Below are 12479 nucleotides of genomic sequence, written 5' to 3'. Positions count from 1 at the left end.
AGACCAAACCAGGGTGTTACTTTATATCCATATGGGGAAGCAGAATACCCCCTCTTTAAAGGAAGGGAAATATCCATCCACCTCTAGATTGTGTTTAATTCAATAGACCTGAATGATATCTGCATGGTTTCCTTAGAGAGTCTGCCCGTGAATAGATTTAATCATTGTTTGTTGACCTTATTGATTGCCAGTTAATATCTCAGATTAGTGACTCAGAATTCATGTCAGCCTTTAACTTCTGAGAATGCTCTCCTGTTCTCAGCTCATTTCACAGTGAAAGGCTTGATTGTCTCACTGTTGACCAAACTTAACTTAAATTTAAATACATCATTTTCCAGTTAATTTAAAAAAAGGTGATGAGATAAATGTAAATAGAACACTGTAATCATTTAAATTTAAAGATCCATGTTTAACGGTAAAATATCACAGACTTTAAATCAAGTTCAGTTTGTTTTTCTCAGCTTTGCTTTTCTTCAGTCAGAGTTCATGTAGAGTTCCATATGAATAATAGATCCTTTTTCTGTGTAATGATTAAACATTATTGCTTTACAATCAAGAACTCAAATTTGCTTGAACTTAAACGGCCTCTTTTTTTCAACATAGTTTTTTTCTGTTCATTAAGTCTACATTTCCCCCTGGGCTAGGTTTAATTTTCAGGGCAAACAGCAGTATTTTCTCCTTCTCTCTCTCTTTTTTTAATTCAAATTAAGAGAGTATATCAAAGCCTCGTAAATTAAAAAAAAAAGTTTTGAAGTATGCGTCCAGAAAAAATTGTCAAAGCCACTCACTTCAACATGTGAACATGATCTGCTTCACATTTAAGAGCTGTTGTGAAGAGGAGAACATGCATGACTGCCTGTCTTGTTTTTAACCTGCGGCTGTCTTGCTCAGGTTAGACCGTGGAGGATTCACTCGTACACAACAAGTGAGCTGTGCCAGTGGGAGAGCTAGTCAGTTGTTTCATCCTGAATGAATAGCTTACCCAGCCATGCAACAATGAGCCGTACTTAACCAAGGCTTTTACCTTTTTACTCTCAAAGCTTTTGATTTTTTAGGAAGGGAAAAAATGATTTCCACAAGGCTAACCATGATTGCTCTGAAAAATAATTGCCCCGCCTTGCACCTGTGCTCCTTTGAAGGATTTGTGCCTCAAATGGCTAAATGAGAAGTAGTCACACATGTCAAAGCCATATGCTCATTTGGTTTCATTTGATTATTGTTTGATACCTTTAAATCTGCCTTATTTCCATCACCATGAATCCGTTCCTCACTGACTCCAGCCTCCCGCATCGTCCTTCCCCCTGCATTTCTGTGAGGCCGTCTGGAGGAAGTATTCTTTCTTTTTCCCCCTCATTCTCGGTGTATTTTTTATTTCTGTGTGAATTCAACAGCGGGTTCAACATTCTTGAACCCAGACGGGGACTCTGGGACGGAGGCAGACAGCGAGCCTCAGCTGGCCTTTTACACCGACCCAAACCGCAGTCGCCGCCGGAGTCGAGGTATGAGAAATGGTAACGCCAACAGCGCGTGGGGCTCAGGGGGTAAGGAGGACTCACACACCTACAGACAGTTTTTCCCACCGTCTGATGGTATTACCATCGCCACGACGCATGACAAGTAACCTTTGCAGTGCAAATGGCAGATGGATGTCTCCAGTGTTGTTGTGTGCAGCTGGTTCGGACTCTCTGAGACATACTGTGCATTGAATCAGTGTGAAAACAGTTGTGTTCATACATATGTTTGTTTTTAGCCGTGGTCGTGAGCATGTAACACTGATCTCAGTGCATCTGCAAACAATCTTGTTGACTGTAATCAAACAAGACAACGAGATCAGAGGATGTCAGAGCAGAATTGTTTGATATTGATTGTGTCTCATAACACAAAAAAAAAGGTGTATTTGAAATAATATTACACACAAATATTATTTCTGAGCCAGATCATGTGCAAATGCTGTCAAAGTGAAGTGGTGCAGCATGCTTTATCTGTCAGCATGCCGTGTCCCTGCATCTTTGATGTACTCTAATGGGGTGGGGAAGAGAGAAAGACATAGGAGGAGATGAAAAAAAAAAAAAAAAAAACATGATAAAGACACAATGCCCTCAAAATAATAGCTGCTGTCAGGAGGCGTTACAAGCCTTTACAACACCTCCAAGCCAATTACTCCCCTGTCATGTGCACAGGTGTCACAAACACGGCGAGGCCTCCAGAAGTGAAGCCAACACCTTTAATTAGAGCTTAAGAATAGAATAAAGCGGTTGCAAGCTGCCTCGGCTACGATGTTTAGATCCAGAGGAGAGGAGGATTCATGAAGCATGACAGGAGGATTCTCTCTGAGTCGGAGGACGGAGCAGGAATTTGAAAACTGTATCTCTAATAGTGATGTCAGGAAGGTGAAAATACTGCCCCACATCCACTCTCTGGGTATGTTGCATGATTAAATAAACTAGCTTTATACATAATGAGATAGGTCAGCGTTCTGCTTTGGCTTTTGTTTAAAGGATTGCCTCAGGCGGCTTTTGAATGAGAAAGTTCTGCCGGAGCAATTTAAAAGTGACAATGTAATCTGGAGTTATCCTGCCAGTGACAAAACAAAGTTAGAGTGGCTTTATCCAAGGTCACGATGCCTTTTTTTTCTCTGTGTGTGTGTGAGTGTGTGTGCAGATATGAGGTCACATTTAACACTTTCTGTGTTGCACTCTGGAGTAACAGAGATAAGGTAAGCGTTCAGGCTCAGGCAGAGGAAAAAAACAACCTCTGAACCATTTTTATTTAGGCCCATGTCTCTTTTTTTCCTCCCTCCACATCCCGGTGTGGATGTTAATACCCTTCAAAGGTAAACCGTATTTCTGTGCCACTGAGCTACGCCTCGCCTCAACCTCCCAAAGGCTCAGGGTTTTTGATCCAAAGGTCCTTTTCATGGGCGCTAAGCCCGTTTTTTGGCTTGTTTGTAAAATGACTCCCTGTGTTGACAGCGTGTGTGTGTATGTGTGTGTATGTTTACAGTACATGTGAGGGAACATAAAGCGCTCACTGCTTCACATATTTCTGTTGTTTGTTGCCCCCCCTCCCTGTGTGTGTGTTTGTTACCTGCAGCAGGTTCCCCGCGGAGCCCCATCAATAAGACCACCCTGACTCTGATCAGTGTCATCAGCTGCGTGATCGGCCTGGTTTACTCCTCCCACCTTTCCTGCAGCCTCTCAGTACGCGTAATCCTACATGTACCAGAGCACCTCATCGCTGACGGTAAGACTTTCCACCATCACACACACACAGGCACTAACACACTCCTCAGTGGGCGCTAAAGCCCCCCAGGGGGCTGAGCTGGCATTTTTCCCCTCTCAACAGGGAGTTTGGTTGTTCTATCTCTCAAACTGAGTGCCTTCGCTTTGCGGTCGAGCTGGCGATTTCGCTTTGCACTCTCGCAAAGACAAAGGTAAATGCCAGGCCCGCCACCCTCTCCCCACCTCTCCCATGTGAGACCACATAGCAAATGTGCCCTCAAAGCATCAGAGCACATTGAGGCCAGGTCGCAGTGACCACCCGCAGCAAGCCCTCCATCACTCTTCCCCTTGTACTTTCTGAAATGTTGAACCAGCTCACTAATGAATTTCAATGTAGCACCTGCAGAAAAAAAAAGCACCACAGGGGCCAGGCTCTGGCTCCTGCTGGCTCGTTGGCATTTTTCAGCTGTCAGAGGAGTGAGCTGGCAGTCCAGATATATTATAGACTGTGACTAGGCTTACTCATCTATCATCTGGAGGTCTGATTTGATTCGGAGCGCTGCTGCTTTCTGGAGGTGTACGCGGCCCTGCCAGGGATGTATTAAAATTCCAGGGAGGCGTGCAGGGAGGGAACTTTGAAAGGGGGAGATGAAAGATGGCGAATCTGCCTGTTGAATTACAAAACTGGGATCGATTTTTGAATGTTTCCATAAATGTCTCCACAATCTTATCAGCCTTGATTTGATGTCACGGCGAATCAGATGGAAATCTGGATTCGGCCACAGGGGAAAGAAACTATTAATGCCAGCAGCTGTGCATGTGTCTGCCTTCAAATGGTGTGAAGAAAAGCTCAGAGAAGCAGAATTACACCTTTCTCCTCGCCTTTTACATCAAGGAAAGTAATCATCCGCAGATTTCTGCCTGTTTACGCAGGATAACAATATCTTTCAAGACACATAACAAAGGACAGAACAAACTGTCCTTTTCTTATAACCAGAAGGAGAAATGTGGCCGAGGATTATCATCTCATATCCTATTTTACTGGAATACATTTTTCATACTGCCGTCTGTGTCTGCTCTGAGATGTGTCAAAACTACTTCAAGGTTGTCTCTTTAATCTGCTGGTCTGAGGAGCAGGAAGTGCCTGTACCAGGGGCTGGGACCTTCCATTCCAGAGCCGTCGTCTCAGACTGTCAAACTCTGAAACCTGAACATATTAATCCCTCAGTCGCCCAAAAAAAGTGATAAGAAAATGAGTAAAACTTATTGCAAATTTACACTATGAATGCAATTTGATCACCAATCTTTGTGAAAACACGAGAGGCTGGAGGTGTCAAAACACAGCAGAAGCTCCACGTGCAAACACGCTCAGATGTGCGCAGAGTCACACATACCTCTGGCTTCTGTACATTGCCTTTGTTAACGCCCCTGTTACACCTTGTTGGTGTCATAGGGGCGTTATCCCACCTTGAACTGATGATCTGTGAGCGGCTTTAGGGTTCTGTGGCAAAGCTTTGGGTGCTTTCTAGTTCATGTTGAAAGTATAAAGGACAATGATGATAAGACTTTTGAAAACAATAAAACAAACAAAAAATAAAAACAAAAAACAAACAAAAAATGTTTGGATCTTTTCATTTTTTATTTTAGTTATTTCTCAGCAATTTTCACACAAGTGTGTGTCATTATAGTCACTTCTGCTGCTCCCCAGCCCAGATAAAGGAGAGGAGTTGATATTTTGACATATAAAAAAACAAGAACTAGAAAATCACTCAGAGAGCGCAGACCTCTGCCAAGCATATTGTGAATGTCACCAACACTTTAGTCCTACTTTAATGTTATAATCCCTTTCAGCAGACTGTCTGCTTCAACTTGGTGTTAGTTGCAGGTTTGTACAATAATTTTTTACCTTACAGTGTTGAAAATTATGATGACCCAGTACATATTTCACATTCTGGACCTTAGTATAATATTGCCAGGTTCTGGATCGTACTTTAACATCTGTCAGAAATTATGGTGACCTTGTAGTTTTGCAAAGCAATCCGACCATTTATTGTGGAGTTATATACACATATGGTGAAAACAGCCCTATCTCACAATGATAAAGAATCCTTAAAAAATTCTCTGGATCCAGACGGTGATCCGGATCACCTCCAAAATTTAATCACCCCTTCCTTATTCCATATAGCACATTTCCTGAAAATTTCATCAAGATCTGTTCATTACTTTTTGAGTTCTGTTGTTTATGGACAAACAAACAAACTCTCCCCAAAACATAACCTCCTTGGCAGAGGTAATAAACAGAAGAAAGTCAATTGTAGTTATAACATATTTATGATGTTTTTTGTTTTTTTTGTTTTTTTTTTCTTTTTAACCTGCTTTCTGTCTCTCCCACACTGTTTCTCTCTCCTACAGAGTCCATGACAATTACATGCAAACGGATTATTAAGCAAATTAAACAGCAGTGTTATTTAGTGACTTTTAGTGACTTCTGGGACAGCCAATAGTGTCTTTCCTTACTGAGGAGTTGGCATGTTGAAACTAGCAATGTTTCACTCAGCTTTAATGATGTTTGAAAAGGGAAATAGCCTCATTCTTTCAGGTTTTTCATGACTATACAAGACAGTATTGATTAAAAATAATCTGTTAATAGTTGATTATCAGGGTATATTGTATTCAGGGTGTTCAAAACAATAACAATGTACATCAAACCGAGCCGAAAACCCTGATAATAAAACCGTGATAAGAAATGAACCGTGAATTATGTGAACTGTTCCATCCATATTTCACAGACTTAAATCCAACATATCTTAAGTCAGGCCATGGGGCTCAAAGTTTTTTTATACGGCACCCAGCCTTTATCTTACAATTTATTAACTTTGTCGCTAAAATAAATCATGTTCTAATTTATATGTACATTTACATTTTCTGTCAAGGTCACAAACCAAAGTCTATCAGTAACATCTCATTAAGCTACATTTGGACTGTGCATAGGCTGCTTGTCTGAAAATAAAGCTCTGTACATTCTGGTGTATTACCCCCTAATGGAGAACATTTTCCTTGGCCAGAAGCAGAGTTTGCTGATGTTTATGCAGTGCGTAACACTGCAGAAAACTGACAACTGATCACCTTGTACCAAGAAAAACCTGAGGGTCAGGCGAGGTTTGATTAATCAGTCTGTGATGATGACACAAGGATTTAATGACCATTTTTTACAGAAATTATTAAAAGAAACAGTTAGCAAACAGCACATTCATTTATTACTTTCAGGGTTAATAAATATGTCAGTAAGAGCTGCTGGCTCTTGGTCATTTTCATAAAAAACATTTGTGGCCCTGTTAGAATAAAAAGCCGGCGGCTCATGCGGACGTCAGCGTTTAAGCATTCTTGCTGTGACAAAGCTAACATCGCTGATAGTCAGCAGGTTTTCTGTTTACCATCTCTGTGTGACCTGATAACACGCTGACATCTTTTAGCTCACACAGAACACAGAATTCTGCTGATCCTGAAGTCACTCAATTGATTGAAGAAAGATTTGGTAATGAACCATGAGATGGCGCAGGTCAAATGATCTTCAGATTTATTTTTTATTTATTTATTTTTTTCCTGTGGAAAACATGAATGTGTGTACAAATGCTGCTCCTCTTTCTGCTGTCTACTGTGGGAATAATAGAAATACATTTGTCTGTATTGGTCCCAAGTTTGAACAGGAAAAAATGAAGCTTTCAAATGAGAATATTTCTTATTATTACAAAATTATAACTTGATCAGTCTTAGTATCTAATTATTTCAAGACACTAAGTGCAGAGCAGCCTGAAGCTTAAAACTGGCTGCTGGCCTCCAACTTATTCTGTCAGTGGAAATCCATTCAGGCATATGTGGCCCCCTGGGAGATTCACACTTTTTACACTTGAGATGATGATGAATATCTGAATCAAGCTGGCAGTTTCATATTCAGCAGAAATAACTTCTTTTTGGCACAAGAAAGTCAATAAATCAAAAAAGTTTGATGCCAAAACAGAATTAATGCACTCCAATTAGAGCTTAAGACATCATGAAACTGGATATGAATGTTGCCATAAAAATAAAAACACTGCTGATTGCTGTCGTAAGTTTGAAAGATACGCTGCTATTAAATGGATCTCTACAATTAAACGAGTAGGAAGAGTCCCGCTTTCAGCAGTGTGTGCTCTAGTTTTACAGGGATCATCAAAGGGGAAAGCACTAACTAGGGCACACAGAGGCTGCCAACAAGTCATTAAGTATGCTTGGGTTAGCGAATGCCCAGTGCATCCCGTGTTTGCAAATGGACTGTCCTTTGGTCAGTGAGTGCAGCAGCTAATTCACAGAGATCACCCAGCGGATACCTCCGAGCAGCCTCACATACACCTGCTCTGTAACTCAGGGGGAACTGTCTTGATTAGCTGAGTTTATTTGTTTTGTGGTAGTTGCCTGTTTAGTCTCATCTTTCGTGTAGGGGCAGCGCCATCAAGAAAGGTGCATCATTTACCCCTCCTGTCTGCTTTATCTGGAGGTCAGCTTCACAAAGCGCATTGCACCACAGTGTCTGAACGTGGTGGCCAACGATGTCTGTAGTCTGGTGTACGTCTAGTCTAAGGGTCTGCAACCTGTGGCTCTCTTTGCAGTGGCTCCTTGTAGCTTTAAAAAAATATTGAAATAAATAATTTTATTTTCCTTACAGAGAGTATTGATTATTCAAGACAGTGAAACTAAATAAAATCATTAACATTTTGTTGAACTAAATCTGCATCACATCTGTCAATAAAGCCTGCCACAGCTCTACTTGACCTCCTACATCAACAGCTCCCCAACTTTCCATGCACCTGTGGCTAACCTCAAGTTTTACAGCCCTGGTAAGAAAACTAAACAATTTAATAACTAACTAAAAAAAAGAGCAAATCTGGAATAAAATAAATATTTATGTCTGTCCAAATTCAAGTATCATTAAAACTTTTTAGATTTTTATTTTTTAGGTATTGAATTTAATGTTTGTTTGCTTTTTTTTTAATTTTTGAAATATTTTTCATTTCACAATTGTTTAAATTCTTTGCAAATTTTTAAAATGAATAAAATTTGAAACCTTTGCAAAATTTAGAAATTCCAAAAAAAAAAAAAAAAATCCCTAATTGTACTCTTAATAATATTTTCAAATTTATTTGAATAAAAAAACTAAGACATCTCATGCAAAAATGTATAAATTAAAAAAAAAAAAGTTTATTTTTGATATTTATTCACAATGTATAAAAATTCTATCCAGTTCATTGTCTTTATTGAGAAGATAAAGTAGATTTTAATTGGCTCTGAAATGATTTTAATCCAGGGGGGCTAAGGCAGAACTGCTTCTATGTAAGTGAAGGTTGCAAACCTGACTGGTCCAAATGTGGCTCAATCGAAACACTTATGGTTGATAAGGTAAATGGAAAAGGGACCCTTCAAAAAAATGATTTACCTATCTGAGGCTGTTGTACTGCCTATTTAAGTCCCTCCAGCCTCCAGCACTCTGGAACCTGTCACTCCAGAGGCGTACTGCACTATATGTTAAAAACTCATCATCACGAGTTCACTGGCATTTATGACAAATAAATACTGCCTCAAAAATACAACTCTAAAACTGACCAGGAAAGTTTATAAAGAAACAGAGAAAAAAGACAGATTGAAGCAGGATGTTTTAGTTTGCTGAGCACAATCAGGATTGTTTGGGCCTTGCAGATCCACGGTCATGACTCCAGCAGTCCCATGTGCACAGTTTGTGTGTGCTTTTTTAACAATGAGATCCTCTATAGTCTCATCCTGGGATGACCTTCAAATTTCAAACGTTGCTCAAGTTTAAAATTCTCAGCCTACATTTGAACAATTGTCGGTAAAATCTGAAAATGACAATAAATTCTCTTTATCGCACTTAAAAATAATCATCATCTCTGAGGCTAAGGTACAGGGATGCTGTTCTGTTGCAGTTTATGATGTATTTAACCCTGTGTGTTTGCTTTGTTAGAATTAACCCAGTGGTTCCCAAAGTAAGGGGGCCATAAAACACTGATTTGAGGGGTTGCAAAATTCCCTCCAAAATCTAGAATAACTGCATATCGAATAAGTGATTGAAAAATGAATAAATGAATAAATAAATAAAATAGCTGCTGAATTTAACATATACCGTGCAAACGTATAATGTCTGATGTTTTCTACATTTCTTCATTAGAGAATACAAGGTGACTTTACCAGCATTACAATAATATCATTAAAGTCCAATTAACATAGGACTTCCAGGCCCCACCATATTTTATTTTTTTCATGTTTTAGGTTTGCCTGTTATTGTATTCCAGTGTCAGGGGGTCACCAGTCTTTGGTGCCACTATTTTTTGGGTTCTCAGACTAAAAAGTTTGTAAACTCCATATTTAGATGATCTCTTTTTGGCCCAATCCTATATGTTAGATTAGGAGACTCAAAAGCCACATCATCATCATCATCATCATCATCATCATCATCATCATCATCTAGTGACAGAGGGCCAAACTGAACATCGAGTTTATTTTACACATGATCTTACTTGCAACAAATATTTAGCACCTGGTTGAAATAAGATATTTTTTAACATAATAAAGTAGTAACACTCTTTGAATTTCATGAAAAAAAAAAAAAAAAAAAGTTATAATTCTGGATTTTTTTTTTTTTTGTCATGATTACATTTTCGTAAACAACAAAATTCTCTCCGAACAGCTGCTTGACAGATGATCTAAAATAACATTTGTGGTAGAAGTGAATAATGGTGCCATTTAGACTGATGCAGGAAATATGCACAAGAATGTGTTATTTTCTATTCAGTCTCTCTTATATATTTTATTTCATACTTCATCTTGTTAGACTGTAAATTCATATAAAAAGAGCAAATTATTCTTCAGGTAGGTGTCAATCATGGTCTGACCTGCCATTCCCACTCAAACTGACCCATGGTCTTAACAGCAGAGTGAGCTGTTAAGGTTTCCTGACAGTTTCCTGCTTTGTATCTCAGGCTGTGAAATGATACTTTCTTTCTTCAGATCCTTCCTTTGTCATTATAATTCCAAGGTAATTTCCCCTGATGATTTAAAGTCTGTTTGCACGTAGCGAGAATGTGTTAACCTAACATTAGAATACCACAAGTGCCACTTATGCCACTTATATTAAACCTGTGAAGATCTGAGGGAAGAAGTGCACTTTCTGAACAGATTCCAGGGGAGTTCAGGAGCAAACTGCTTCAGAAACTGTTAATTAATTGTTAGCTGTTAATCACACTTAAAAGTTAAAGTGGCATTTAAATGTGTTCCTTTTTAAAGGATTAAACTGCAATGTCTCCAGAAAAGTTTGAAGAGTTAACTTTTTGAAGAAGCTCAACTTTAACCATGTTACCTCCAGTTACAGTCACCAGGGCATGAAGCCAATTCAATCAGCCGTGACATAAGTGGATTAAACGCACAGAGTATGTAAAGTCACCAGCTCAGCAAGAAATATATGAAAAGGGGAGAAGCCCTTAACACAATTTACAACGACACCAATGGAAAGGACAAAAAGAGTTCTTTACACCATGGGCCCACTAATATCCTCTAACACATATATTAAAGAGGGGGTTTTCTGCTTCCCCATGAAACAGGGATATAAAGTAAAAACACTTTATGTTCAGACTAAATAAACCTCTACATATTCAAATGTTGTAAAAATCCCAGGATCTGTCTTAAAATGATCAAAATCATCTGTTCCAAAAAATAGCCTGTGATCTTTAGAAAATCTTCATGAGATCTTCACAAGATCTTCATGAGCCTCACTGAAATGATGAGGTCATTGCATAAGGATCTCTTAACTGGTTCATGATACATTAGAGGGGCCGGGCCTTAAACACCACATTCTGCTCACAGCTCTGCTTCTGGCAGGCCTCTTGAGGGTTGGCCAATCAGAGGGAAGGGGGTTTATGGAAGGGGAAGCCTTAAAGAGACAGGAGCTAAAATTAAGTGTTTTCAAAGAGAGGCTTAAATAAGAGTTTCCAAAACACCATTTTGAGAAAAAAAAAGGATTTGTTTGAGCTGTGAATCATGTAAAGCTACAATGGGGGCACCAGAGGGACAGAATGAAGCCAAAAAAGCAAGCAATACCCCCTCTTTAATGCATGCTTTAATCATTCATGACATTGTCTGAACCCAATTTTAATCCCAGCAAATATTTACTCAGTCAAGCAAGTATGTACACTAAATTGAAGCCTCTCTCTTCATCCCTGTTGCCTTGGTCCTTCTGCCTGTGTTTGGCTGCTGTGTACTAAAGCCAGGGTCTCTGTCTGTGCTCACTGATAACAACCAATACCCTTCATGCTTATTGTTAAGACCTTTCTCTGTTTGTTACTTTTTGTACTTTTGTGAAGTAGCTGTAAAGTGTTGTCATCTTCATAACTGTAAATTTTATCAACTATCACACTCGTAGTGGAGGAGCGTTTCTGGTCAAGGTTTGGGCTGAATGGAGGTGCAGTGATTAGTGCTGTGTCCTCACACCATCTTTGTTAGGTCTTTAAACAAAGAGTGACAGGAAATGTGAGGAAAAAAAAGAAGAGGAGGCGAGTATGTGAGGCAAGAGCTGCAACAGTTGGGTTTGTTTGATTAAATGAAAATTTTTATCTTTTTCAAAACTGTTATATGTTCCTGAATTTTGCTGTCTATTCGTGTTGTCTCTCAGATGAGCCCTTTTCTTCCTGCTGTTCACTTATTGCCTCTTTATTTCCTTCCCTGTCCTTCCATTTCCTCATTCCGCCCATGATGCTCCACTTCTCCTGCCTCTACCTTGTACTCTAATACATTCCTCATCTTTTCGTCTCCTCCCTTCCTTCCTTCGTTCCTCCCTTCCTGCCTTCGTTTCTTCGTCTCTCTCAGGTTCGAGGTTCATCCTGCTGCAGGGGAGCCAGCTGGACGCCTCAGACTGGCTGAACCCGGCTCAGATCTTGTTGTACTACCAGCAGAACGCCAGCGGGCCCTGGGTCAACGAGCTGTGCGGACGTCGCCTCCTGGACCCATGCGAGCACCAGTGTGACCAGGAGTCAGGTGAGCCAACACTACACATACAAGTATCAGTTCTAGTTAAAAGAGGTCATCCATCAGCTCCCTGATGTGACCAGCTGAAGCTGCCACTGCCTCAAAGAATACTCTACAGTATTTCAACTTCAGCTCGCCAGAGGGCACTTTCTCTGTGTCACAACTGTAAATCAAATAAACATAACAGGTGTGATG

At 39.8% G+C, this 12479-nt stretch overlaps 1 protein-coding gene across 6 annotated transcripts in view; it reads left to right on the top strand.

The window, feature by feature from the left end:
- Window positions 1–12479, top strand: part of astn1 (astrotactin 1) — a 663514-nt gene that overhangs the window by 161198 nt on the left and 489837 nt on the right. Inside the window, exons 6-8 of one of the 6 annotated variants that reach the window (XM_074688256.1) lie at window positions 1392–1499; window positions 3097–3243; window positions 12126–12293. In XM_074688256.1, coding sequence (XP_074544357.1) covers window positions 1392–1499; window positions 3097–3243; window positions 12126–12293 — 423 coding nt within the window. Of the gene's footprint in view, window positions 1–1391; window positions 1542–3093; window positions 3244–12125; window positions 12294–12479 lie in introns of all 6 variants that reach the window. The other 5 variants (XM_074688255.1, XM_074688254.1, XM_074688253.1 and 2 more) reach the window with 5 other exon arrangements.

Source organism: Halichoeres trimaculatus, unplaced genomic scaffold, assembly GCF_033239565.1.
Source record: "Halichoeres trimaculatus isolate MK-OKI-2021-1 unplaced genomic scaffold, fHalTri1.1 fHalTri1_scaffold_15, whole genome shotgun sequence".
NCBI classification, from domain to species: domain Eukaryota; kingdom Metazoa; phylum Chordata; class Actinopteri; order Labriformes; family Labridae; genus Halichoeres; species Halichoeres trimaculatus.
The sequence above is the reverse complement of the archived record's forward strand: the minus strand, read 5'-3'. Positions and strand labels throughout refer to the sequence as shown.